Source organism: Xylocopa sonorina, chromosome 15, assembly GCF_050948175.1.
Source record: "Xylocopa sonorina isolate GNS202 chromosome 15, iyXylSono1_principal, whole genome shotgun sequence".
Classification (NCBI taxonomy): domain Eukaryota; kingdom Metazoa; phylum Arthropoda; class Insecta; order Hymenoptera; family Apidae; genus Xylocopa; species Xylocopa sonorina.
In genome coordinates, this window is record NC_135207.1 from 5009211 (window position 1) to 5036868 (window position 27658).

The following is a 27658-nucleotide window of genomic DNA, read 5'->3' on the forward strand; positions in this document are numbered from 1 at the left end:
GCGTGCATAGCCGCCGCTGGATATCGTTCTGCGCCCCGACCAGAACCTGAACCGCCCCCGTTCGCACCCCTCCCGGGCACCGACGCCACTTTTCGTTCGACACAAAGCGAACCACGTCACTTTTGCCGGCCGAAGGAAAAAAGTGGAAAAAATAAAAATGGCAAAAATTGCGACCGCTGGAAGAAAGTGCTTCCTGAAACCGAGCCGCGTTTCCGTTTCGACGGACTAACGATGGAATCAAATTTCGATATTTTTCACGCCTGTGCCGCGGCTGGTTCGTTCTTCTGTGGCCGAAAATTTTGTTTCCTCTTGGCCCGTGTTCCTGCGCGATGGTCCCTTTGCGGTGACAATAATTGGTCTTTTCATCGAGTTTGACCTTTACTTCTTTTTCGTTGACGAAGTAATCAGTTCCTCCTTTTCTCGAGGGTGCGTGCACGCATGGAAACTAGCAACAGCGTGTCGTTCAGCGCGCCAGGAAGTGGCGAGCGTACGAAATTTCTAGGGAATAAGAGGGTGAATTAGTGTACACGGTTATAGGCAGAAGTTCCTCCGGGGGTTCTCAAGTTTAACGAGATTTAATAAAAAGCGAAACGGGGTTGGACAGTTTTCGAATGCTGACCGTGATGTTCAGCAATTTTCCTCGAGTTCCAGCGGCGCAACTTTCGTGATAGAACGCAACAGTTCGCTCGCAATTTCCGCCCCCTTTGATCGAACAAATTTCTTTCTCGTAACGACGGGCAAACAAACTTTCATTTCGTCCTCGTATTTTCTACGGCGAACTTTCTTAGTTTACGAATGGACTGTAGAAAGGAGAGCGACGCGCCCTTCCACTGTCACCTGAATTCCGTATGAAATCGATCATTCGCTTGCAGCTGAAATCCTCATCGTTGTCTCCGCTTTTAACGGAAAAACGATCCTTCGTACGGTCAAAGTTACCAGTCCCAAAAAAATACTTGGAACACAGCGAGTTAATGGTATTCCACTCGAATGGCTTTGCTTTGGACAAATGATTAAGGAGACAGATGAAATTCGCGAGAATTCAAGCGGTTGGGTACGTGATCCAGCCCTTTTTTACAGCACGGCCGCATTAGTCACGGTTAAACGTACGAAATCCGTGGAATGTAATTTAAGAAACGGAACCTCGTTACGTCGTCCGCGTTTCGTGGAACACGTCCCGCGAATGGCGTCACTTTACCTGGCCAAAGGGACAACAGAAAAACGCGGAGACAGAGGGACAGAGAGAGAGAGAGAGGCAGAAAAAGGGTGGTACGCGTATTCGTGACGCAGCGAAGCTGGACTCTCTCCCCTTCATCTCCATGGGAAATTAACGGCGGTCGAGCTTAAAAATTCGAATTTAGCCGCGGCTCGTTGTTTCTGCCCGGCGGAAAATTACGTTCCAAGGATGGAAATCCGCCTCCTCAAAGGGTCAAATATCTTTTAATTATTCCCACCGCGGTTGGTATACTCTTTGATTATTAAAAAGAACCACTCTGGTATACAGAAGCCTGGTTCAAGTGACCACTTTAAGGGCATCTATTTGAAATTTTACGTTTTAATATTAAAGTAGAACCGTGGATTCATTAAACAGCCAGGAAACCTGTTTATACGCTAATATATCCAGGGACGCTATTGTTGCGTGAATTTTCCGTAAGGGTTCTTGAAATATCGCAATCGACTATTCCTGCCCCTTTAAATGACTTGGTAACAGAAAAAATTGATCAGAAACGAATTGGAAAATCTACCAAAGGGAAGCGGTTCGCATAAATCGCGTAAATTGACTTTCTTCTCGAAGGGAGAGATAAAGAGCCCTTTCAAAACCGTCGAGAGAAGCTTACAGACGTCCGACCACTTCGTATTTCTGTGGTTACAACGCTGGTCCTAATTGCGGGAAGTTACCTCGCTTCGACAATTGGCTCTGTGTGAAATCTCGATTAATCTCCGCGAGGTACGCCGGCCAGGTTCATTTCCAGAAATATCAACGTGTCCCGTGTCGTCGACACGGCGGATCCCGTCGTTCTCCGTCCCTCCAGCCGGGGACGTCGAAGAATCCCGCTGACGTCACTGGAATATATCATAGCGCGAGGAAGCGAGGCGTATATTGGCGGCGAACGGACGAGAATGGCGGGGCGCCACTGTCACGGAAGCGGAGGCAGAGTCAAGAATTTAGTTTGGTGGAACGGAAGACCTAGCCGTAATGAGTTTCCTATTAGATTTGGTTGCCCCCGTTGCCAGGCAACTCGCTCCGACTTTCGATCCCTTCTGCCTGGCCACGCAGGCAAATACGCTGCACTTTTCCTCTCCTTACCTCCTTTTTTTCGTCCTCCACCTTTCTTCCCTTCCCCTCCAACAGGCTCTCGTGGACGTCACGGTGATAAATTGAGAAATTAACATCCGTAGCGTTAGAAATCTACGCGCGGATCTACGAGCGATCGTTCCAATTCGCACCCTACTTTGCATTCCCAAGTGACAAGTGACTGTTCAAATTTTTGCTAGTCTTGAGCTCGAGACAAAGTTCCTCCAGCATTGAAACAATAGTTCCAGCTTTCGTAGCCGCTGGTTCATGGTCGTAGATGAAACGCACGGTCGAATTATTTCGCTGGCGATACTACGGTGCACCGAGGGGGCGTTTTTTTCTCGATACCAGACGTGGGTTCGAACAACGAGCGACTAATTTCAGCTGGACTCTACGACTATGATACACAGCCGCGGTGTTAATGACCACGGCTGTCTCATCGACAAGCCTTGTAGCTAACGTCCACGCAAACCCACCCGTTGCTAACTTCTGCACGCACGTAATTAAGGGAGTGTTCGAAGCGCTAACGATCGGCTCGCCTCTGCGGCGTGCCGGCCGGGTTGCTGAATTTCCAGAAACTGGGTGACAAAGTTTAACTCGCTGACGCTCGTCAAGGGATCGAGATTAATTCGACCCACCCTATCCTCGCCCCGCTGTCCACCACCCTCGTCGCAGTGGAGACGTTGTCTGTCGGAATTTTCTTCGTCCAGGCTCGTATCACGGATGACGAGGGTGGTCTCTGCTTGGGTGTCTCGTTGGAATCTCTCGATGAAGGTTGATACGGCTGTGGATAGGTCCGCAGGATCATCGAGGATGGGTATCAGGATCGGTTATTTATTCGTTGGGAAGTTTAGAATTCCATTTATCTAATTAGCGTTCCGCAGTACGGTAGCTTTTTGGGTCGGCCACGATAATAATATCGAGTTAATTACGTTGTGATGTTCGCAAATTAACTGCTTCGACGAAACCATAACCGTGATTTAGGAGGAATTTTTAATATCAGTTTGACGCACGCACCGCGGAATTTAACCGCCAGCAGCGCGCGTAATTACTAAATTACAAAGCTTGATGTAATTAAAAGTACATTTAATAGTAGCGCCTCAGAATTTTCTAGGACTCCATCAGAGTCAGCAAGGATAAAAACTGTTGATCGAAGGACAGTACCAAGATGATGAATACTGTTCTAATTGTGCGTTCTATCGTGCAAAATATTCTTCGACAGATTCTTCGAATAACAACTAACAAATATCCTCTCAGACGAAATTGATGCGAGCAACGCACACGGCGTTCGATGGTAATTGTCCTCGCATTGGTAAATTATGGAGAGTGGCAAAGTTACTTACCTAAAATGCCGAGTCTGTAATTTATGGTGACGACGACGACACCCCCATAGCTCGCCAGCACGCTGCCGTCGTACGGGTTACCGCTGCTCCATTCGTAGCTCTCGCCGTGCACGAACACGATCACCGGGTATCTCCTTCCACCACCGTCTCGCGCGCCAGCTGTAATCAATAAAATTATCCGTTGATCGATCGGCACCGCTGACACTTGATAGTTCGCCTCGCGCAACCCTTAAACATCCATTTTTCATAGGCGTCGCTCTATAAACTTTTGACGCCCGTCGTAAAGGATTATCGATGAGCTCGCATAGATAATGTAACGGACCCGCCTATCATCGAACGGATCCCCTATTTCGATAACGAATTATCCAAAGTTTATCCGCGCTAGGTTAATTACTAGCCTTGGAAGAACGCATCGCGTCGTCGCGAGGGCATTGAACGCATTATGACGTGGAGAAAGAAATATGATTATTGGCCGGATAAAAGGAGAAACTAAATTATGATCGTTCGACCACACGCGTACGTAACTTGTACGATCTTCCTCGTTGTTCGACTCCTACGATAACCATGGCGAACATAAATAACCTCCTTGTCACTCAGTACAGTTTCTCGCAACTCGTAAAAGCTTCGCTACATTGGTTAAACTAATTGCAAGTCGGATGAGTTATTTCTCATCAGATCGATGACTCCTCTCTCGTCCCACGTGCAGGATTCTATTCTGCGCGTTACAATTCTCAATTTGTCCTCGTCCGCCTTCTGAATTTACGAACTGCCCCGCGCGTATTTCATCTCGAGCAAAATCCCAGACGTCCAGGGGAGGAACGTAGGAACAACTCGATCGCGAAACACGTTACCGATCGTACAACTATAAAAACTGCTCGTATTATATACACGCGCGTAAATTGAATACAGAAACAGTAAATAGTTTTAATACAGCGGAAGAACACCCGACGGTATCGTGAAGTAACGTTACGCGTGCACCGGATGTTCCAATTTACCGCGAGAGGGTTTAAACGAGGAAGCGTACCTCGGCTGCAACCGAACGCCAGGTTACGGGGTTGTCTTGGTGCTTAAAGAAAAAAGACTGCGCAGCATTAGCGTGGTCGTTTCGATTTAATGGCAGAGGCTGCAGGAAACATTAAAGATCCAACGTGCCTGGCGAGCTCTCGTTAAAACGCACGTAAGTAGCTAAACTGCGTGTCGCATTATTGACCATCCTGACCATCGAAAATAGTCCTGGTCCCACGGGTTATCGACGTACCCACCGTTCGTAGTACTTAATGGACGAACGCTGGAACCGTCCCTAGGAACGTGGAACGATCGAACGTTTAAGAGGATGGCGCGTCCTTGGGCTACGTGCAAGTGGCTGGTCGCATTATCTGTCCGGTGACACGCGACGTATCGCATTCAGGGTAATTAAAACGAGGGTCCGCGAACGGAAGCTGAGTACGTCAATCGGATTTAGTATGCTAATCCCGGGGCACGGGACACACGTGAAAGCATGATCGCTGCGGTGGACAGGCGGCCTCGGTCATAATTCAACAAATCACGCGTTACCACGCGACGACCCTGCCTGAGCAATAGTGTTCAAACAACGCGATTCGATTTCCCCCCCGTTGGGATTGCCGTTGCCGTTTTTAACCCACCCCTGAAATTGGTTAACGCGAGGGGCGAATCGAATCTGGGGGTGAATCGAATACATCGAAATTTGCAGGACAATCGGACGAAGTATGGTAGCAGAGCTTTTGGGAGAGAGAAAATTCGAGACGCGAAAGAATACTTTGGAAAGAGGGTTGGAAAGTTGCTATATATCGACGTGTACTTTTAGAGTCGAAGATTCGTGCACGACTGTAGCTCTGAGGGTGAGTTTTAAACATCTGGCACATAATTATTATAAGATCCTCGATGTTTCTTACTCATATCACGTGTACGTAAATTTTTGCTCGATAACTCATGAGCTGATTAAATATTCCTTTTCGACTTCTTTTCCTTTGCATCGAGTGAGTTGTTTCCGCGAAAGAAGAAGCCATCGAAGTCCTTCCACTCGGTCGAACAAAGTTTCAAAGGGGGATGAAAGCGATGCGAATAAATCCCTGCCATCAGACGTTTTGTTTCTCAATGACAGAAAGTAAACGTTTATCGTTTGACGGCTGAGAATTAACTCGAACAGACTTAATTATGAGTCCAACTGCTAACTAAAAAACTGTTAATGAAGAGCAGAAACATTGACTGACGACCAGCCGCGTGAAAACTCGTCAAATTCCTAGTTAAAGTTGCATCGTGGAAACGAGGAGATGATTACACGTGTTACGCGAACGGTCGATGTCACTGGACCATGGAGCGTCGACAAGGGTTGTAAGGCTTTGTACCATTAACCTAACCACCGCGAAATTTGGTGATCCTCGCCGCGTTTTACGGCGATAACCTATTTGTATCTGGAAATTGCCTCTCGCTAACTATATATTGTGCCACACGAAACGAGTCTATGATTCTAAATGAATTTAACATTATAATGAATAATAATTTATTCGTTTTACGTTGTCGACGCTTCGAGCGGATATAATCTGGTTGAATCGAGCCTGCTGTTTAATCCGAGTTTCGATTGATGGAGGCAGTGATACTTGCGTCCACTGTTAAAGCGAGGTGGAACACGAGTCTATAAGTTGTACAGAGTTATACCAGGAAATTCTAAAGCTTCCTAGCTAATTAAATATCTTCGTCGAAGCGACATTCTGCTAAACTTTCAAGAGTTTATTGACGAACAACTCAGCGAAGGCGGACGGCTGATACTTTTCTCACGGTGTTAAGGCTTTGAAACGACGGAATAATTGCGCTAATGTACGCACCGGAACAATTGGACGAGCAGAATAACAAGCTGAATAAAGAAGTCGGAAGAAGCATCTCCGGCGGTTAATTTCATCTTAACGAGAATTCTTAATGCAATCCAAGCGTCCGCGATAACTCAACTTTCGCGTCCATAATTGTCCGTTTTTTCAATGCTCCATTTCTGAAAAACTTCCACTTCGCTGTCGTCCCGATCGTTCCTCTCTCCTCCTCTTTTTTCTTCCACCGCGACGGTGTACTTTCCTTTCACTCTATTCTCACCCTCCCACTTGTTCCGTCACTCAAACCCTCCTCTTTGATCTCGATCGCCGTTCCTTACGTTTTACCATCTTAAAATCGTTCGTTGTTCCCGTCCCATTTCGTCGTGTTTCCACCAGAAACGTTATACGGTCCCTGGAACCATCGCTACCGAAATATTTCCTGGAACGGACCACCGGGCTTCCCAGAAGCTACGCTCTCTTACCAATTTTATCTGCCGGTTTATTGGACCACGCTTTTTGCCCTCGTTATTTGGCGTTTCTATTGCGCAACACACGCCATAGAGGGAAAAAGTTTTCGTTCGCAGGAGAAATGTCCTTTCTGGGGAGAATTTAAGGCAGATCAGGAAAACAAACTGATATTCGCTCTTATTAATAATAATACTATTTCCACGAATAGCGAAACATAATCGCTTTTATATTTAATATCTGATATCAAGAATATTCCTACCGCATCGCATCGTATTTGTACCATGCCGTGGAATAACCATCCCTTAAATACTAAATTGACATTTCACCAAAAGCTTCAGAAATACATATTTCTGTCACGCGATACATCTTTACGATCGCTACCCAAGATAACGATCACTATTATTATATTCCATAAATATTGCGTTCAGTTTCAGAACTTTTAATATCAGTCGTCCGCTTTGTTTACCGAAAAAATTGCCCAGGAATCGATTCGAGCGAGGCGGGATTAACACCAGCCGTTCCTCTCGACGAACGATAGGGTGGCGACGTTGACGGGGACGTTATCAGCGGCCACGGGGACGGATTTAATCGGTTGGCAAATTTGCTCGATCGAAATTTTCGGCACGAGGGGGGCCTCGCTGGCCGCGATCCTCGAGACGATGCATCCGGCGTAACCGCCGCGTGTCGGTCGGCGTTAAGGCGCGCGTCGGGACGCTCGATTTTATCGGAGGCCGCGCGATACATTATTTCAGCCGGTGAATAAATTTACCGGGGCACTGTCAATATTTGATACGATGTGCAAACAGTTTCGTGTGCCTGCAACGCCTCTAACGTACTTTACATATTCATAAAGCCGGCCCGTTGTTCCCCGGGTTTCATCGGGGGTCGCTGAACCGGGGGTGCCCGTTGCCAATCGAAACGCTTCATTTCCGGAGACGCTCGTTTCCTCTCCGCGTCTCGTCCTCGATGAAAAATAAATAACAATACCCGATCGATTATGTATCAATTTCCCAGCAGCCGCGTGGAAAAATTTAAAAACGATCCCGGTGAAATAATACTGATATACGCGCGAGTCTGATATACCTGTTGCGAACGAAATATGATAACGACGGGAGCGGAATTTGTAAATTGATGTATGTAACATTACAAAAGCTGTACTCGCGATATATGGATATTTGTTGTTCGTTAATAACGATGTGATTCGATAAACGTAATCGATGAAAGCGCATTTGATAGACGTACGAAAGAAAAGGATGATAATCTGCGATAGTATTGGCAGGTGTTCGAAGACAAAAGGTTCGTTCGATGAAACGATGATTCCCTCGGATACAAAGGGGACCGTTCTCCCTTCGTTGCACCTCAAAGTCTCGCGAGCTTCCGGCGAGATCGTGTTCCTCGATAAAAATGGCAACGTGTCTCTAAGAAGATTCCCCTAAAAGGAGAGATCCAGGTTCGGACGTAAGAAAGCAGAAAACGGAAGAGATACGATTGAGCTCGTAGACTTCCCGGTCGGGTAAACTCAATTTCTAAATGCAATGTCCCCGCTACGGCATCGCGACGAATTCCTTTAACGGTGAACGCGTCGCGTTCGACGTCGAACGATTGTTCGATAAATCATCCCGATAACGTCTCGGATCTGTTTTACATCCTCGAGCGGGAAACTTTCATCTCGCGCAACAAAAACGTCCTTCGAGCCCGTTCCACCGCAGATCGATGCAAATATAAAGAGCTGAACTCGTCGAATGATCAGTTCCTCTCCCAGGAACTCGCTTTTCGCGATGGACGCCGAAAGTACCGATGGCTGCGCGTCGCGCGCTCCTCGGATTGGCTCGCGTCTCCTCTTTGAGGGAAGTTAAGCCAGATAAGGGGAGTGCTACGCACGAACGAGACAGGGGAAACTTTTATAACTTCCGAATTGAATTCCATAAATCTGGAAATCGTTGTCTCGCGGAAGTGGCTTCGTCGCCGTGGTAATCGTTTCGCGATTTGCATGCGTCATGTTGGACGAAAATCTCATCTCCCCTTTTTCAACGTGGCAGAATAACTTCCCCTCTTTCCGGGAAATTCCCTCGCGTCGCTGCGAGGGTGACGTTCTCCTAAATTTCTTGCAGTCGCCTCTCGGTTTTATTTTCGTCCGCTCCACGCTTGGCGCGGCGCGGAGTGTCTTAAGTGGTAACGCGCGTCGTGGCAACAGGAAAATTGTATGGTTCGCTACGCGAAGCTTGTCAGCGGGGCTTATGTAACGGATTCTGCCATAAACACGAGAGATTTTCGACGCGACTGATGTCAAGAGAATAATAATCTGCGCTCAAGAATCGGCTGCTAGCCTAAGGAGCATGCAGAAGCTGACGTTGCCCGGAGCTCTTTGGCAACGGTAGACATCGCTGCAATCTAACTTCCACCACAGCTCAGGCTAAATTAGTCACGAAATACTCCCGCGTATAATCATCCAGTAGAGGTACACGCCTGCATACAGATCTTTCACCCTAATATACTCGATAACCAGGCTTAGTTTGGTACACGTATCGCGCGATTCTACGAGGTGCTCGATAATCGTCTGTTCGAAACTGAAGAAGTGAATGCACAAGTCCTGCGAGTAAAGTCTAAGTTCTCAGTGGAGTGTCAAAGATGTATTCTCCTTGAAACGCGTTGCTTTCGTACGCTCTAAGTGCGAAAGAGGAAAGATAGAAAGAAAAGAGAATGAACTCGTCGAGTAAGGCTACTTAGCAGACCCAGCCTTAGACACGGGGATGTTAGAAGAACATAGAAACGAAGATGGATAGCTGCAATTTTGGGAAACCGTGGATATAGCTTGTCCCTCCAGTGGCAAGCGTTGTAGGTCCACAACATCCTAAAAATGATTACATCGAACGTAGTTTTATTTCTCGTATTGACTCGTATTACCTTCCAAAGTACACGGCGGTAAGCAGTTCGAATCAGTAACCTAACTGGTAATTCTATCTAATATTCAACGAGGTTCGAGTGTTCAATCCTACAAACACGAACAGTTCGATCGCGTTAACGCCTTCCCTCGGCCATAGTGATCCTAAATTACGCTAACAATTCGGCGCGGAATTATTCCGGTTCGTCACTACAGGGGAAAACTATACGAGCGGGAGCTACTCGGTGGCTCTCCCGCGGAACAATCGGATTTCGTATGCAACGAGCGGAGCCACGTTTTCATATCGACGCGTCCTTTCCGGGCGAACGGGGCCCGCGTTCACCCGACAATGCACCAGCGGGAATATTACGCGATATAAACTGGACTAACACGATGTAATTCTGCTTAGTATGCTAACTGCGTGTTCGCCTCTAAGTCCGAGCGGAGGGTGCCCACCCTTATCCCGGAAACAATCTGAAACTGGTGTACCTACTACACCGCCGCTTCCGACTACCTTCCACTGTCACCTCGCCGCGCTCGCATCGTTCGTGCGCCCTTGTCGTACGTGTATGCTGAGGAGAGAACGAGACGCGATGGGGTGGCGTAGATTCAGCGGGGGTGTTTGCGAATTTTTCGTGACGAGGTTCGAAAGGAGATGCCGCGGAGCTCCCAAGATCCCCGTGGTTCGATCGCTTTGACCTTTCTTCTCACCCTCGATCGTTGTTTGCTCGACTTTCGTTCCCTTTGACGTATCCGAGGGACGCCCACACCCTCTGCGCCACGTGCTTCTCGTGGATATGCTAAAAAATGAGGTATCGCTTGCTTTTATCGTGGACGTCTCTCTTGGGGTTCGATCTCAGTTACATTTAGAGGAATATTTATAGAAATGAATACGAACAATTTCAATCGTAGTCAATATCGTATGTATATTGATCTCTCGTGTATGTTTCATTCTGAATAGTGCTTTATATCGACTGTCTTTATTTGATTAAATTCAAATCCGACGATCGCGTCTCTTGATTCTTCTCCTTTCACCCGGAAGACCGGAATTCATGTTTTCACGCGCTCGAACAATGAAAATAAAATTATTCCGGCTTTTTGTTGTTGTTGTTGTTGTTGTTGCTCGTTTTATTGCGAAAACCTATCGAACGCAATGCTTTATCATCGCGCGCGTCTCTGGTCCTTTGGAAATAAAAAACATTCCCAGCTATGTTGCGCGCGCGATGCAGCGACCGCCGACAGGGGCAGAATATTCATGAATACACTCGCGCGCGGGCCTGGATCACGAGCGACCGATCCGACCGGCTGAAAGCGAGTCATTTCAATTTTCTCAATCGGAAGGGAAAAATCGGTGGCTGCGAAGTGGCACCAATGGAATCACCGGCCCAACGAGCCCGGGGCAAGATCCGGCCGATTGTTTTTCCGGAATCCTCCGGGATGGCTTCCGCGGTGCGACCTACATTCCGTCGGTCCGCCAACACCGCGATATATAGGGACGTCGTTCCCTAGCCTCTGTGTCCCTCGAAACATCAGACAAACATGAACCAGATCCGGCAAGACCGCGGGGATTCCCTCGAAATTTCTGCGTTCGACGGAATTCATTTCGTCTTTCCTTCTTACTATTTTGGGTTACTTCCATCTCGAAATCCGGCTGGCCAATATCCTCGTCCAACCGAGGAATAACTCTCGACGAGGATTAGACGAATTTAACGACGAACGGCTCGTTGTTTTCCCACGGGGGTGGAAAAATGCAAAACAGCGTTTCGATGTCTTTTTTTTTTTTTCACAGGTCGATTCATGCATCGTCGATAACTCTGGGCTGAGAATTTTCGGGGGCGAAAAATAAAATGCATATGAATGCATGGAAAAGGGGGGGAAAAAAGTTTCGCGCCGCGGAACGAGTTTCAACGGCGATCGTTCGAAGGGAATTCGAACGCGTTTAAACGTCGAGAGAAACAAAAACCGGAGACAGCTCGATATTCGTCGAATCGGAATCTCTTCGTTAAAAGAGTTCGCAGCAAAATCTTGCGTACCCAGAAAAGAGTGGGGCTCTCTTTCGTTTTATCGATATCAGCCAGCTGCTTCGTCGGGGAAACTTCGACGAATAATCTCCCCCTGGAATACCAAAATGAGGATTAGGGATCGTCGTTCAGCTTCGTAACCGCGGAACGGTAGACAAGTTTCTTCGTGGCGTGAGACACGATCGATCAAAGCTCATGTTTTCGCGATATCCCTCATTCCAGGGAGGGGAGAAGAAGATGAAACGGGGTAACAGATGGTCAGTCATCAGGATCAAATGAACGCGGCAGACAGAGAATGGAATGGAGAGGACGACGACGACGATGGGACGCTGTTTATACGAGGATGATGCACGAGGCGAAAGGTGGGTGCTGGGCGAAACTGGGTGACGCACCGTAGAACGTCGCTTGGGCTTGGATTCTCTTCTATTCGTCCACGTTTCTGGGCGAAATAAGGGCGAGGAAGGAAACGGGGCGAAAGGCCCTGGAGGAAATGTCAACTTTTTTATTAAATATCTCGCGCACCGGCGCCCAAGAAAACTGGCTGGCGCGAAGCGAAACGAATTGGATACGCTCCTCCTCGCCCCCGTCAATCGAGTTTCGCGTCCCCATCCCTCTTGTCCCTCGTCAGAATGTTCTGTCTCGACGTCGCGATGCTCGCTACTTGATTTAACGGCGCCCGCCCCGTTCGAGCGATTATTTATTTATCGAATCAAACCAACCCCTGATCGTACCTAACTTTCTGTGCCCTTTTCCTGTTCTACTCGTTTCCAGTTGAACCGAGAGATTGGTGTAAGGTTTAAAGAAGAACGTATTAATAATCGAAAGGTGGAATTGAAGGGAAGTAATGCGCACACTGCGAACGGGATATTATAATCAATTTACACATTTCCCTTATTACGCGGACGTTATTAATTAATTGAACGCTGGAAAAAGGAGGGGCGCGGGCGGAGACAGTAATAATGTTAACGTTAAATGTTTGCCGCGTACACGCGTCCGCGTATCAACCCCGTTAATCAGGTCTACGTTATTTGCTCGTAAATTTTATTATGAAGTTTCATAAATTCCATCGCGCGGGGGATCTAGGGAACCGGGCAAATTATTTGCACGGGAATTAATGAAACCCATTTGAGTACTCTGTAAAGGCAATGGCTACATTTATTATTAATCGTCAATTTACGGGCGTATAGAGATTAATCAGTGACTCGATAATCCGCGGGAAAATATTCTAGCGGATCTACATAAGAACAGATGAACTGGAACATTCGCTGCGAATACTTCGCGTCAATAATCGATCGAATCTTCCTACCCCTATTACTACCCCTATTAAATATTCTTTCTGTTACATCTTATTTGCACTAAGAACAAGTTACTTTCAACAATTACATCGTCTACGAAACCGAACAGTCTCGTATTTGACCAACTGAAGTTCGTCGAAGTGGTACAAACGACTATGGCCGAGGGCAGCTCGCTCGCTCGCCGTTCCACGCAACCGAGCAACGGGTGCAAAAACTTTTTCGCAACGGCGACCAAGATCGCGGGGAATTTCTCGATAAAAAAGGCCCCTAGTGGCTCGTTCATTCCCAAGTGTACTCGCAGTCATTAATTAACCGGCGCATTATAAAATCCCTTTCCTCGACTCTAACCTAAGTAGACGGCGGCGATTCCCTTTCAGACGGGGGGGGGGGGGGTGGATTCGCACTATGCAGCGCGGAGCTGAAAGCCGTCGTGGAGGCCGCACGGTTAACGGTAGGTTTAATAGGACAATGAGCCGCGAAAGCAACAAGCCTGGCTGCGGCTGTAATGCAGCACTCCATGCCGCAGCCTAGGCAGTGACACGGCCAGGATTATGGCGTCCAGATAAGGACGATGATGGTGCGTTTATCGACGCCACGATCGCCGTGCGTGCATGGGAGCGGAGCGGCGTGCACGCCGAGATAACGCCGCGCCGTTGCTGCAGCGTCGTTGCAATTGGAAAAATACAGGATCGTACTGAATACGGTGCCAGTGGGGATGGTTCAGGAGGGTAGGAGAAGGTTGAATTGGGAGGCATTCGTTGAAGACGCTGCTTCGTGAGTTGTAGACGAAAGACGAAAGGGTAGTTTTGCAGGCTACCAGACTTTTGCGTGACTAATTTTCAGAAATTGATGCTCGAACATTACAACGATGTACTATTGTACAAAAGAAAATAATAATTCTTTTGTTCTCACTAGAGAAAAGTATTACTTTGCCAATTTATTTCGTAGTATAATTATGAAATATTATATAATTTAACCAGCTATAAATTTTATTTTTGGTTTATTCGAATAACCAATGCTGGTCAGTAGACTTGTCGGAGATGATTATATAATTTATATTAAAACAGAAGATTAACAATATCATTACTGATAAAACAGGCTGATTGCAGTGTGTTAAGGCTTGTTGATTGTATAAACGACGAGAAAAGGGATCCAGGATCAGAGAAACGAATACGAAGGAAACCCGCGAAGGGCGTACAGGTAATTCTAAAACTGGTACCGTGATATATCGTAATGAAATTCAGGCGTACCGACAAAAGGCCGACGCGAATAAAGGAATCGATGGAGTTTGAAATTTGGGTGGAAGCCAATTTACCAGCGGCCGTGAAATATGGAACGGAAAGATTTACAATTGCCGAGGGTGGCTGACGCCGACAAATCGCCGGGCGATACTGAATAAAAATTAAATAAACGCGCGCAGAGAGACACCGGCTCTACTTTAAGCGGCAGCGAACGCTTAGGCGAAAGCATTATCCTTCGAGTCCCGAAGAGAATCGTAGGAACCGTAAAAGCGGCTCGTATACCTTCCTCGCTTTCTTTCCTCCGCTGTGGTAGACCGCAACGGCTTCCGGCAGCCTTGGCAAGATGGAAGACAAGCAAGCGGGGATTCCAGGGTGCGCATTTTCACGGAAATCGCGATAATTTCCCCGAGGATAGAACCGTGCCTTTCGCGCTCCCTGCAGTCCAGAGGGTCTGCTGGACTTATGCTAATTAAACCGAGCGATCACGTTGAAAGAGGTAAACCGGAGGAGGTAGAGAAATAGAAAAATAAAAGGACCGCCAATTTTGCCCGTGAACGACGTTGGACGCGGTGGTATCGTTCCGTTTATGGTAACCGTTGCGAAGGTATCCCTTCGACTTTAACCCAAAAAAAAAAACAGCAGAACGTATATATACTTAGCCTTTCATTTCTGCGAGCGCGATGGCGAGGTCTTGATTAAATTACGGCTCCTTTGCACTTCTATCGGAGGGGTTATTCGTAGTAATTATAACCGGATAATTTGAGAGGAGAAGTCGTTGGACGAGGAACGGGCTGGTCTGGCGCGCGCAATTAAGGAGATACAAGAGTATGGCGGTTAATTCCCAATTGATATAAAAAGCCGGGAATCAAGGGAGAAAAACGGTCCGCGGACGGTCAATATTTTAGTCGGCCGGAAAAAGTCCGGCGAGGCTCGTAATGAAATTAAATTTCCCGGCCGGGCACGCTCGTGCGAACGCGCTACCAATTGCACGAGTTACCGCTCCCGGTTTTCGCCCCCGCCCGCCCCTAGGCGCGCTCTTCATCCCCGCGCCCTTCCGTTTCCACGTGTATTTTAATTCCACCGCGACGAAAGGAACCGGGAAATTAAATAGGAAGCGGGCGGTTTCGTGCCGTGGCTGAAATTACATTGCGAGTTTGCCACCGCGGCGAGACTCAGGGTCCGCGTCTCTCTTCTGTTCTCTATCGTAACCTTCCATCGTCTCGATGGCGTTCCGTTTCGCGGCTACCCCCGCGACGATGTCTCATCGACGACGCGCTGAAGCTGGAACGGCTGATTCAGAAAAACGGCACGCGTTCTTTTATGGACGCGTATGGTTGGCAATCGAGTTACCAAGTACAAACTGTCCGAATAATTCTGTAACTTAGGATGTAGTCGACTGCGCTAGCGGAGGCGTGTATCCAGAGATCTGGATTAATCTCACTTCCATTGGGAAATACTTTTAGTAAGCTGAGGGAAACCGTGGTTCTGGACTGGATGTACAGGGAGGAAGAAGAGTAATTCTTTATTTAAATTTTACTGTTCCTCCGGATGGACTTTCTTGCCTGCGGCAGAGAGAAATTTCGAAGGCGCAGAGTGGAGAGACACACGAGAACCTAGTTCTATTTGCTGGTATTATACGAAGCTAATAATCGTACGTATTATTTGATTCATTTTCCACTATTTTATTAAAAGGCGAATCTTAATGTCTTCCTGGTTGCCACTGATTACCGCTGAAGAACAACGGCTGTTATCTAGTGGAATTAGCGACAACCGCGCGAAACCACGGCTAAGGCAAGGTAACAGATGATAGCTACAAAGCAACCAATTTGCGGAACGAAGTAAAGAGCCGAACAGAGAGCCAAGAATGATGTCACAGCTTCCCTCGAATCTCTACCCTCTGACGGGTGCACACTGGAGGGAGGTATCAGTAATTAAAACGCGTACTCTCGTCCAGCTGGTATACGGGTTGACCTCGGTAAATCGAATCGGTTTAGGTCGAATGACCAGCCCCGATTCGTGCTGGTCGGACCCGGTATCTTCGTGCGTCGCTGCCATCAGCAACGGGTGGCCTACTTTCTTATCATAATTGTCCCGCCTTAGAGCCTTTATGATCCGGTAATGCCATCCAATCTGCCACGATTACTCTTGCAGGAGCCACGAAATTGAACGAATTAAGGTACACGTCTCCGGCAGGGGCTGAAGGGGCGCCCCCAAATCATTCCCCGCCAACGGGGTATCCTCCATCCGTATCTCTCATTTACACGAGCGCGTGTACGGAGCCTCCTCTTTGCTCTTTACGTGCCTGCCTCTTTCCCGCTGCCATGCAGCCAGGAAAGCTATACGAGTGGCATAAATTTAATACGGTACACGCCAAGGGAGGTGCCATACGTCCGACCCTGTTTGAGGCTATCTCTCTCTCGGATCCGCCATCGCGCGCGCTTCGAGCCACGAGACCCTCCACCGGCTGCCTTATCCCTCTCTAATGTTAAATTAAATAATTTATCGCGCGCTCCACCGTGGATCGAGCGAGCTGGGCCCAGCTACGGAGGTTCTCTCAAGGTTCGCGTTGGATCGCGACGGTGAAAAGGCTCGGTGGGTTCAATTTATTTCGTTAGATAGTCAGACTCGATTGGCAAGGGGTTGAGTAATTGAATAGGGAAGTGGATGAAATCGAGGGCGACTTCCCGGATGGTGGTTTTGGCGCTGGAAGATGGTAATTAAGTCGGAGATTCGTTGATGTCGGGACCGGTCCAGTTTTTTCGCCTCTCTTCGACTGCAGATTCGAGCAGCGTTGATTTTTCTTTTCCTTTTTCTTTTTTCTTTACAGCCCTCGCTCACCGGTATTGTTAGATCGGAAGGCTTGGCTCAAAGTTGATTAAGAGAGTGGTGCTTGTTCTGAGAACAATTGCTTTACTAGAAAGGACGTTCTTATATCCGTTTCTACGAGGACCACTTTCTACAAGGACAACATTTTCATTGTTGCTTGAACAATCTATTCGTCTCTCCTTCTAATACACCCTTGTACATATCATTAATTCGCTCGCAAGATACATTTAAACCATTTTTAAGTAACGAAAGCTCGAAATGTATCATTTCACGTACACGGTGAACGTGTACTCAGCTTGCAAATATATATCTACTTCGCGACTAAGTCTGACCAATGCTTGTTTGTACTACTGAGACTGTAGACGCTATCGTTGAATGGAGGTGACTGAGAGAAATTGTGAACGAAATGCATGCGATCCTCGATGAATCAGCTAATCTCCAGTCCAAGGATTAATTATAATCTTCGCTGGGATCACATAATCAGCTTTCTAATGAATAATAACGAAAGTTCGATGACGTCGCGAGTTTCTCGCGTCCCTTAATCTGATATCGCGAACGCAACACCCCTGACACGCCTTCCCGGCACTTTTCTTTATTGTTTACATTTCCCCGCGCGCACCTTTCGCATTCCAGCGTGCCTCTGGGAAAGTGGAGGCTCGCAGGCTGGCGTGGTGCACGGCCACGGCGACAAATGGAGATTATTCGGAGCTGCGAACAAGGACGCGACGATTCCTTACGATTTTCCAAGTCGTTGCCGTTTTCCCCGGCGAGATAATCTTTCGCTCGATCTGGGGGATTACCGTTAACGCCCGCCACCCGTTCCTGCAGTTTAAACCGTCGACGAAATACTCCGCGCGCATCCAGGAGGCAAGAAAAGAGGTCTCCCAGGGAAACGGAGGCCACTGAACCTTCACGCGTAAACCCCCATGCATTGAAATTTAGTTACGCGCGCTCGAGCTTTGCTCTGTAATTGGATTCGCCCTCGCCTCTGCTTCTCGTTTCGCGCGAGAAAGTAAGAAATTTTATTGATTCCCTCCTGTTCCTCGTACGTTGAATCCTCGAGCGAGGACCGCCCTCCGTTTCGCTCCAACTCTTGCTCGAACACTCTCGGAATTAAAAAAGAAGCGGCTTGAAAATAATCGTCTGAAGATAATTCGATTCGAAACACAGGGAGCCATTATAGCCAGTAAATAAGATGAAATGGCAGATCGCGAGGAGTTTATGTACGATTTCGTTCGTTTCCAGAGAGGGGAATATTTCCTGCGCGATATGGAAGATACGGAACGCTATTAAGCTAGCCTTAATTTCCTTTTTGACGATTTAACGTGCAGCTAAATGTTTGGCCTGGTTAACCGCAGGAATTCACAGCTAGATCGCACAGGTCGCCGAGATTCTGAGGTTTTGCGACCAACTGAGATGAATCACCGTCTCGTTAACCAGCATGCCCGAGCATTTCCATATCGAATTACGAATGAAGTCGAGTGGAAAATTAAAATACGTTCCTAGAAGCGCAGCTTTCTAATAAAATCCACTTGCACACCCTCTTAACAATCTTTCGGTAATCCTTTTTCCAAAATTTTCGTTTATGACAGAACGGTGACGAACAAAACGAACCGTACGACGCTCGCGTCGCAGCCAAACGCGTTGACCAGCGTAAAAACGGCAACAAAGTAGATGTAATCCCGTGGTCCTCCCTTTTTTCGCTCTCGCTGCGGCGAGTTGCAGCGTTCCTCTGTCCGCCATTAAATTTTTCGACGGCGCGCTAAGCTTTTTCTCCTCGAGCCCTGTCTCCGGGACATTATGAGAAATCGAATTAAGTGCGCGCTGCAGTCAGGATTTTTCCTCGGGTAAAAAGAGAAAATCAGGGGGGAAATACTTGGCAAAGAAGGACATGGCTAACGTCGTCAAGCCCCAGCTGGCTGTCCTCGCGATCGTCGCGTAAATACTCTCGGAATCGCGTTTGCTTCCCGCTGCGCAGCTCTTCGCAATTTTTCACCCCGAAATTGCTCATTACATTTTAAACACGCTGTCACACATCAATATATTCAGCCGTGCTGAAATCGGGATTTTTGATACGTGCCAAAATTGCGATTTTACATCTTCAATGGTAAATCCCTCGACGCGAACGCGTCAATGTTAAAACGGGTGAATTCCCAGCGTAGGAGGCAATTGCTTTTATCGAACAATTTACGAAAATGCTTGCTGTGTATTTCACGAAGTTTATCCCTTCATTCATTCTTCCATCACGATACAATAAAAAAAAAAAAAAAATCAAATTTAATTTCTCAAACTCCCAGTAAATGGACCTTTGCTCGTCAACAGAGACTTGCGTCGTTCAGATACAGGTTACTACCCTCTACAAGCACTTAAACTATTAAGGGAAGCATGATCGAGTAAAGGGGAGGAAGAAACGTCGAACCGCCCCCGATGTGATGAATCGCAGAAAAGCTCGTCCTATCTCCGGCGAATTACATCGTTTCGCTGGTGAATCACGCCGTAAGCCTAACGACGAGCGAGATAGGATCGAACGAACGTTCGATGGCGACGGAACGGCTGGGTTTTCGTCGATTCCGTGAGTGGTAACGGGCGAGATCGAACGACACCGGACAATAAAGCGTAAACGGCGGCCGGATATTACCGGCTTAGGAGCTTTAAACAAAATTAGTCGGCCAGCTCCCAGCGGAGCGGAGCTCCTGGCTGTGTGGGAAAATTCGGGGGACGCGCGGAGAGATCAATTTCCCCCGTAGTTTCAAAGTGAAGCCTATTAAATTCCGGGGCTGCGTCTCTGGAGAGGCTCAAAGGAGCGCGGGCTTGGCTACACCCTCGCCTTCTTTCTCTCTCGCACTCGCCTTCGAACCACCCCTGTCGCCCCTACTGGCGTGTACGTATAAACACGGGATTGCCGCAACGCCTGCAGCAGGCAGCGGAGAAATTTGTAATCGGATAATACTTCGATATAATTGCCGTTGCCACGGTATCGTTGCCTGCCGTTGTTACGTACCGATTGGCGTTTCGACGTTCGCTTCAACTTCGACGAGTTTGAAATGTTAGGGCAGTGTTTCTTCTTTTTTTTTTAAGCTGAAGCAATTACGAACTTTTCTTTCGAGAAGCTTTTCGATCGAATGAGATTTGTGCGTTTGCGTATTTACCGTCAATCGGTTTAGAAAGTTAGAGAACGAGGTAGTATTAATTTTTTGGATTTCGCGTGGTTCGGTTCTTTGAAGTAACGATCTTCCATTAGCGACCACGGTCGCGTTCCTCGTTCTTCGAAAAGTGTTCCACGCTCAAAGATAAATATAAATAAGTTACTGTCCTATTACGCATGCTTTTGTGCTGCACTCCATATATTTAAGGTTCGCATAATTTTTTAAGGCCGAGAGAGGGTCTCCCCCTTGCGTTCTAAATGAAAGTAACGAGTGATGATTATGCATTCTTCAGTATTCATTCAGAAACCGTATCCTGGCGCATTTTCGGGATTTAAAAAGTCCTTTGGAATATTTTATATATTTTTGTACGCTGCACGCATTATTCAGGAACCGGAAATTCTACTGCTCATTTTTCCTTCCTCCGCGGCGTATTCGGTTCCGTTTTTATTCCTATGGTGCTTTTATTTCCGCCAGGTTCTCTCCCCTAGACCAGTCACATTAAAACTGTCCGCTTTGTCGAGTCTCATTATCAGAAAAATTCTGATAATCTACCGTCATTTCGACGATTTTAATCACTCTCTGCCTGCCGTGATTTCATCAGTCCCCGCGATGCGGGATCGCATTCTCCATCGCGGCGGGGATGAATTAATTTCTCGTCGCACCGCGGAACAGAATTCAATGCCACCGTTGCGGTTTTACGTATGTTGCCCGTGCATCGGCCGATGCGACCAAAGAGAAACACGACTCTCGCGGAGAAAAACAGAGAATTATTAAAGAGAGAAAGAGTAGAGAGAGAGAGAGAGAGAGAGAGAGAGAGAAAGAAAAAAACAGTAGAAGGCGCGAGCAAGAGGATGGAGAGGCCGTTAAAAATAACGAGTTCGTTAGAGACAGCCGTTTCGGAAGCTTATCCGAATGGCCGCGGCCATCGAATCGAGTTCCACTCGTGGTACCGCCTGTAGTGATTTAAACTGAGTTAAAATGTCGATAGAGTTTTATTAAAACGAGAGGAGGGACCAGTGACGAGTGTCTCGAATACCGCGGTTTTCAGTTTCCGCGACTTTACCTTGGACCTTTTCAATTATCTCGTTAATTCACGAGGGTTGAAAGAGCCCGGGTAAAGGGTTGAGAACTGGCACGGAGAAATATTCCGTGCGTTCTCATCGTTCCTCGAACGTCCGACCGGAGGACGTATTACTGGGAGGAAAGGGTTGAAACTTTATCAGCCACGCGTTTGAGTGTCTCCGTCCTGAAAATTCGAGGGACGAACTTTTCGCCCCGAACAGCTCGGTATTGTTTAACCAACGGTGACAATTTTAATCGAACACTTTTAATTGCCGCCAAGTGCCTCGACCCGCGGGGATTTCAGGGATGAAACAGTCGGCGACAGGTGAAATATTTAATGCCAGTGATCACGTGAAACTCTTTCATCGTACTTTCGTCGTGCCACTAAACTTTCTTCCGTGGCTTATCATTCGAAACTCTAAAGTGCAGATTAATTAAGCTCCCCGTCGAGTTTCCACTCGAGTGGAATTTAAAATATTAACATCGCCGACGTTATCCCGCTCGCAATATCGTCGGGGGGAAAAAAAATTCTTTTATTAGAATTCGAAAGGAAAGCAGAATCGAGAGCGTAAGGGGCGGACGACGCAGAAAATGCCACGACGACGTGGAAACGCGACGACTGCGAACCGTCAGGACTGCGGACAAGTGGAAATTCAAGGAGGCAAGCAGCCGGAAAAATGTGGACCTGGTCCGGTCGATCGGCGCGCTCTTAAGAAGATTACGCTCCGTTGCCAACCCCGTCTTACGGCCGGGAGGGGACGCGAGAGCAGAGACGGCCACCAAGAAGATGGCCCTGGCCGCAGGAGGATCCTTCAGAGACTTACTGCCTTATGAAAACCCAGACTCGACCACCATCTCGATTTCATGGGACAGAGAATCCGTGATCTTTCCAATCGTTTCTGCTTTTTATTTTCCCCGCGTATCGTCAACGGGCTGTGTTCAATCCGCGATGAAATATTGTGGACACGTTTACCAACGGTATTCCAGGTCCGCGATAATCCCCAAGATTTCATCGATTACACCTGGGAATATCGTCGTGAAATTTCGACGAACCTCTCGCGATTTGCGAATTGCGCCTGGCTGGGAATGACTGGCGGAAATGGGTGGATGGTTTTCAGCGTGACAAGCGGACCGTAAACGGCTGGGAGACGGGAAGAAAGGAAACATTGGGTCAATCAAGTCCATCTCCTTTCTTCGCGGCGACATTACACCCGTGAATGGTGTTGGCAAAGAATAAAGCCGGGCAAGATGGCGAGGGGAGGAAAAAGGGTTGGACAAATGAAAGGGTCGGAAGAAACCTGGCGCTGATTGCGTCGGCCCTAATGTTGCAGCGACTCTGTCAGATAATTTGGTCTCCTTTTATCGAGCGCCCCCGCCGCTGCCACCGTTTCCGGCCCCCGTAATCCGTACCGCATCTCGGTTTTTAAAGTGACCCACGACCCAGCCGCGCAGCCCAGTGGCCTACGGGCTTTCATTCCCTAATGCACGCGCAACTTCCATTCGGTTAATAATTCCGCGAAAATAACGCAATATCGCCGAGTGGATCTCTCGAACGACCGTGGCCAGCAAACTTTCCACCGGAATCTCCATTAACTTTTTACGGGGCCACACCCCCGGATGAGGAGCCGTGTCCAGAAGGGGTAAACCGTGGCCGTAAACTCGACGATAGTCGTTCGCGAAGATATCGATTTTAATCGCGATTCGAACCGTCTCGGATCGCTGCTCCTTACCATCTCCGCGTTAAGGGGCTAATGCAGCGTATTCCTCGAGGATCTTCGGTTATTCTTGGCGAGAGTTCGACGGTTGTTCCCCGATTTGTCATTAAAACTTGTAAAACCAATATGGAAATTGGATCGTTTCGAGTTTTCGGCGAACATTCGCCGGGTTAAACGACCGGAGGAAGAATTATGATCGGTCGGCTGGCAAATTGGGCAAATTTACGCGTATCCATGGCCATCAAATGTCAGGGAACCTACGACCCTTTTTTTTTAGCACCATGGATGAATAAAATCAGAGCAATCAGACAAATTCGCTTAGTCAGTGAACTCATCAACCGCCACAGTTTATGAATATATCTTTATCTTCCTAAATTACTTTTTCAACATTATTTTATGAGAGATAATTACACAAGCAACACTGCAGGTTTCTCAGTTGACCGTGTTATAATTCATCGGGCTTTTACCGCGGCTCCTTTTAAATTCTGAAGCGGGTCATCCACAGATACTAGAAACAGAGTTGACAGAGGTGTGTAACGTTTTAGAATATTCTTACTCAAACAGAATACAACAAAGCGTAGACCTTGCTTGCTTGACATTTTGCTTGACTTCTCGTTCAACTTCATTCTATTTGATCGTTATTATATTCAGAAAATCATTTTAATTTTTCTTCGATAGCGCTTGCATTTAAGATAACGTTAAAGAAATTGTAACGAGCTCAACGACCATCGTACCAGCCGCCAAGAAAACTCGTAATTCTAACCGTGTTTGAAAAGTTTCCTGATGGGAGAGCGTTACACTTTATTCGCACGAAGTCAACTGCTTAAGGCAACGCGACATCGCTACGAGGGTTGGTCGATGGGACGCGGATACTTCATTAAAAACTGGGATAATGAGCTTAGTTCGCTGGCTCGAGCGTTCGAGATTCTTTGGATTCTTGTTTTCCAATCACGCCCCGTGTTCTCCCTCGTCGATTTCTAATTATCGATCGAGGTTTGAACACGGGGACAACTTTCGATTATCTTCACTGTCGGTTAAATTCTTAATCAAAAATCCCTATATAGTTCCTGATATATTTCTGTTCGTAACAATTATTCGTATCGAAATTGTCGAAGGAAAAAACGGTTCGTTGTGGAAGGATATCGCAACGAAGGAGAGCAACACGCGATTTCGACTGGTATCCCGACAAATGGCGTTCGAGGCAGCGATCGTTCAAGGAACCCGCATCGATCAAGGAACCTGTATCAATCGCACACGTGCAATGAAACGCTACTTGGCCTGGCGGCTACTGCGTACGATACCACCGTTAAATTGATACCTCTAAACTGGCGGAACACGGGCGTTGCGAATGTTTTATTTCACGGTTGTTTCGATGAAATACGATTCGCACCCCCCTGGCTCCGTTACACGTATTATTTCACCGGATACTGTTTCTGCCCGTTCAAGCAATGTTAAGCGAGAGAATTAATCGACGAGGATGCCGTAAATCTTTCGTTTCTGGACCCATTTTCGAATTATCATTTTAATTTCAAACAAACTATAGCGGTCCACCAGACACTCGCCGCTAAAGGGACAACACGCGCTCTTTTCCTATTGTTCCTCATAAATTACAACTTACCCCCTCTGATCGCGATACTAATTTCTCTTGTTGAGTTCGTTCATTGTTTACGATACGAACAGCAATGCTGCATATTTTATCTAAGCCTCGACGGAGTTGCGTGTCAAACCACGCGACCTTTCCTTCAATTATCGAGACAGACTTCAGCCAGAGTGTGCTCTTTAAGTTGCAATCGGTTAAATTTCGCCAGCGGTTCGATTAGGTACGGTTAGCTCGGGTTTCATTATGCTAGAACCGATGCCAGAGCATATACACAACCCAGCGGAGCAAAACCTAACTTGTCCCGTCGATGTTCACGAATCCTCGCGCCAGTCGCCAAGTTCTCGGTCCACCGTATCGGGCTCCACGCCTACAATCGGTCCACGGTTTCATCTGGTTGTTCAGGGCACCTGGAAATAGCGTGCACGGACAAAACAGCCGACACGAAGTTAACGCCGAGTTAGCCAGTGGTCAGAGTCGTTCGAAACACCGGTTTGATACGGCCAGTCTCAGCCTGCGCTCAAACTACTAGCTAATATGTCAAGCCGTTTATCCTCCACGCGCGTTTGTAACTCCGGACACGTATGCTCGAGTTCGTCTGTCTCTACGCTGGCTCCGCTCTAGACCGCACCCTCGATATTACCTCTCCCCATCCCTTTTCGACCGTAGCAACTCTATTCAACGCGCGCGTGTATCAGAATTTTTTCCCTGGATTCCTGCCACGCGTTTATCCGCCAGCTCTTAACCACTCCATCAAACGTTCATGCTTTATGATTTTAACGATTCGCTTTAGCGATTTAAGGGAGAGCTTAAGAGATTCTGATAGCGCAAACTGTGTCCATTGTACGGAAGAGATTATTTCTGGCGAAGTTGAATTCGGTCCATTAGAAATTCAACGTCAGCGGTACCCCCCCTATTGACTTTAAATTAATCATTTTCAACTCCAACGGAGCGAACACGACGTGTCTCGATTATTTCGCGAGCCATGCATCGAGAAGTCCATTCAACGTCGCGTATAAAGTCACACAATGCTTGCCACTGTCGCGAACAGATACCACGTACCGATCTTTTTCCACCTGCTATTCCCTCTTTGTCGTCTTGCGTCTGTATCCTGCGGCGAATATAACCTTTCTCGCCGCCTTATTTGTCCTTGCCTATAATTCATGCACAGACCGATTTTTCTCCGTTTCCCTCCGTCCGCCTTATTTTTCTCTTATATTCTCTATTTATAGTCGTACCCGTGCATTCTCTCACCCTCTCTACCCATTCTTTTTTTCGTCTGATTCGCGTCTCGCGACCCTCGAACCCCCAACCCCCGCGTTCTTTCAGCTCATGCGTGCGCGACCCCCTCGCACCCCCTTTCTTGTTTGCCCCGTTATTTTCTATAGGTGACGCGCGTATTTTCGTTTCCACTGTCCCTTTGTCTCTCCATAATCTACGTGTTCACCGACTCCACCCGCCTGGCAGCCACCCGTTATCCCCTATCCGCGACCCCCCACGGTTCCGCGCCTTTTCCCCGTAGTTACATACACGCGCAGGATTTTCCATCGCAGCAGACGTTACTCTCCTCGAATTTTCCTCTCTTTATTTCCAGCTCCGTCTGTATTTCACGTTACACCCAGCTCTTTCCATCGCGCCCTGCCTCCCGTATCGTCTGGTCGTCAGTCATACTTTGAAACGCGAGGATATTTCTCCGATATCACGACGCAAATAAGATTCTCGCTCGTGAGAGTGAACAGGATTTTTCTCTGATAGAATATCGCTATGTAATTCTCAGGTTATAACGAGCAACTTCTTATATCGTGTACACCTTCGATCTCATTCGAGATAACAACTATTCAAAGTCTACGAGCAAAGGGCCTCGAGAGAGAAAAATTTTGTAGCGACAACGTCCCTCGAATCAGCTCGCGTTCACAGCGGTAGAGAGATGGGTATCCGCGCCAGCCGTGGCACGGGGATTATCTCGGAATTTTGGTTTATCGCTGGCCTGGGGTCGTCGAGGCTAACCGCACGGGATAAAACGTCGCGTTACCACGCGCCACCCCTCAGTGGTAGCAGCCACCCTCGCGCCACCTTCGCCGCCACCCTCGCTGGAACCGCTGTACACGCGATGGCTGTTGTCGGTCGTGTAACGAGCCCGCCGGACGAAAGACACTAACTTCTGGCTGACGATCGTGTTCCCGCGGCGGAAGCGGATTAACCGAGCGGCGTGGCGGGTTTCTTCCGAAAACAAAGCGGCCGCGGATTCTCGTGGCGTTTTCGAGAGATCGCGCGGGAACCGGGGCTGGTAACGACGTTGACGTCTGCTCGACGAATCGATCGAAACGATGCCACCTCTAATGAGCGTCGTTTTCGACGTTCCCACGGATTCACGGCCGGATTCGCGCGACCTGCCCTCAGGCTGGAGTGAAAACTCTCGCGTGTTCTTTCTCGCTGAAATTTACGGGCAGGATTTAATTTTTCTGACGAGACCCCGGCACCGTTCCACGGATTTCCACGCTCCGCGTTCGCCGCCACCGCCCCTCCGGCGCCCCTTTAATATTTCGCTGACGTAACACGGCCGCGCGGCGTTCCTACGTGTAAGTCGCGCGGATTTCTCCGCCTCGAACGTCGTTCCCGGACGAATGAGACTCGTAAAGAAACGCTGAACACGGTCGAATGTGTCGCGAGACCTTTCGAGTAGGTACTGTCGGTGGGAGATACGCTTGCAGTACTTCAATCTGGTTTCACCTTCTAGTATAAATCAAACGTGCATGCTTTATACGCACGAGGGAAATTTGTCTTTTACTAGCGCGTATATGTTACCGTTACGATCGTGTTTCCTGGCTGGTAGAAAGAGTTGTAAAATTCCTCCTTGGTAATTTCGATACTTCTGAAGGGGTGAAGGTACGTAAACTGAAGATTCGCACGCTAGAAGACCCCAATCTTAGAGGATAATGATCGAACCC

At 47.8% G+C, this 27658-nt stretch overlaps 1 protein-coding gene across 1 annotated transcript in view; it reads right to left on the reverse strand.

The window, feature by feature from the left end:
* Nlg3 (Neuroligin 3) overlaps positions 1-27658 on the reverse strand; it is a 242878-nt gene that overhangs the window by 35246 nt on the left and 179974 nt on the right. Inside the window, exon 2 of the mRNA XM_076907148.1 lies at positions 3637-3795. Coding sequence (XP_076763263.1) covers positions 3637-3795 — 159 coding nt within the window. The remainder of the gene's footprint in view (positions 1-3636; positions 3796-27658) is intronic.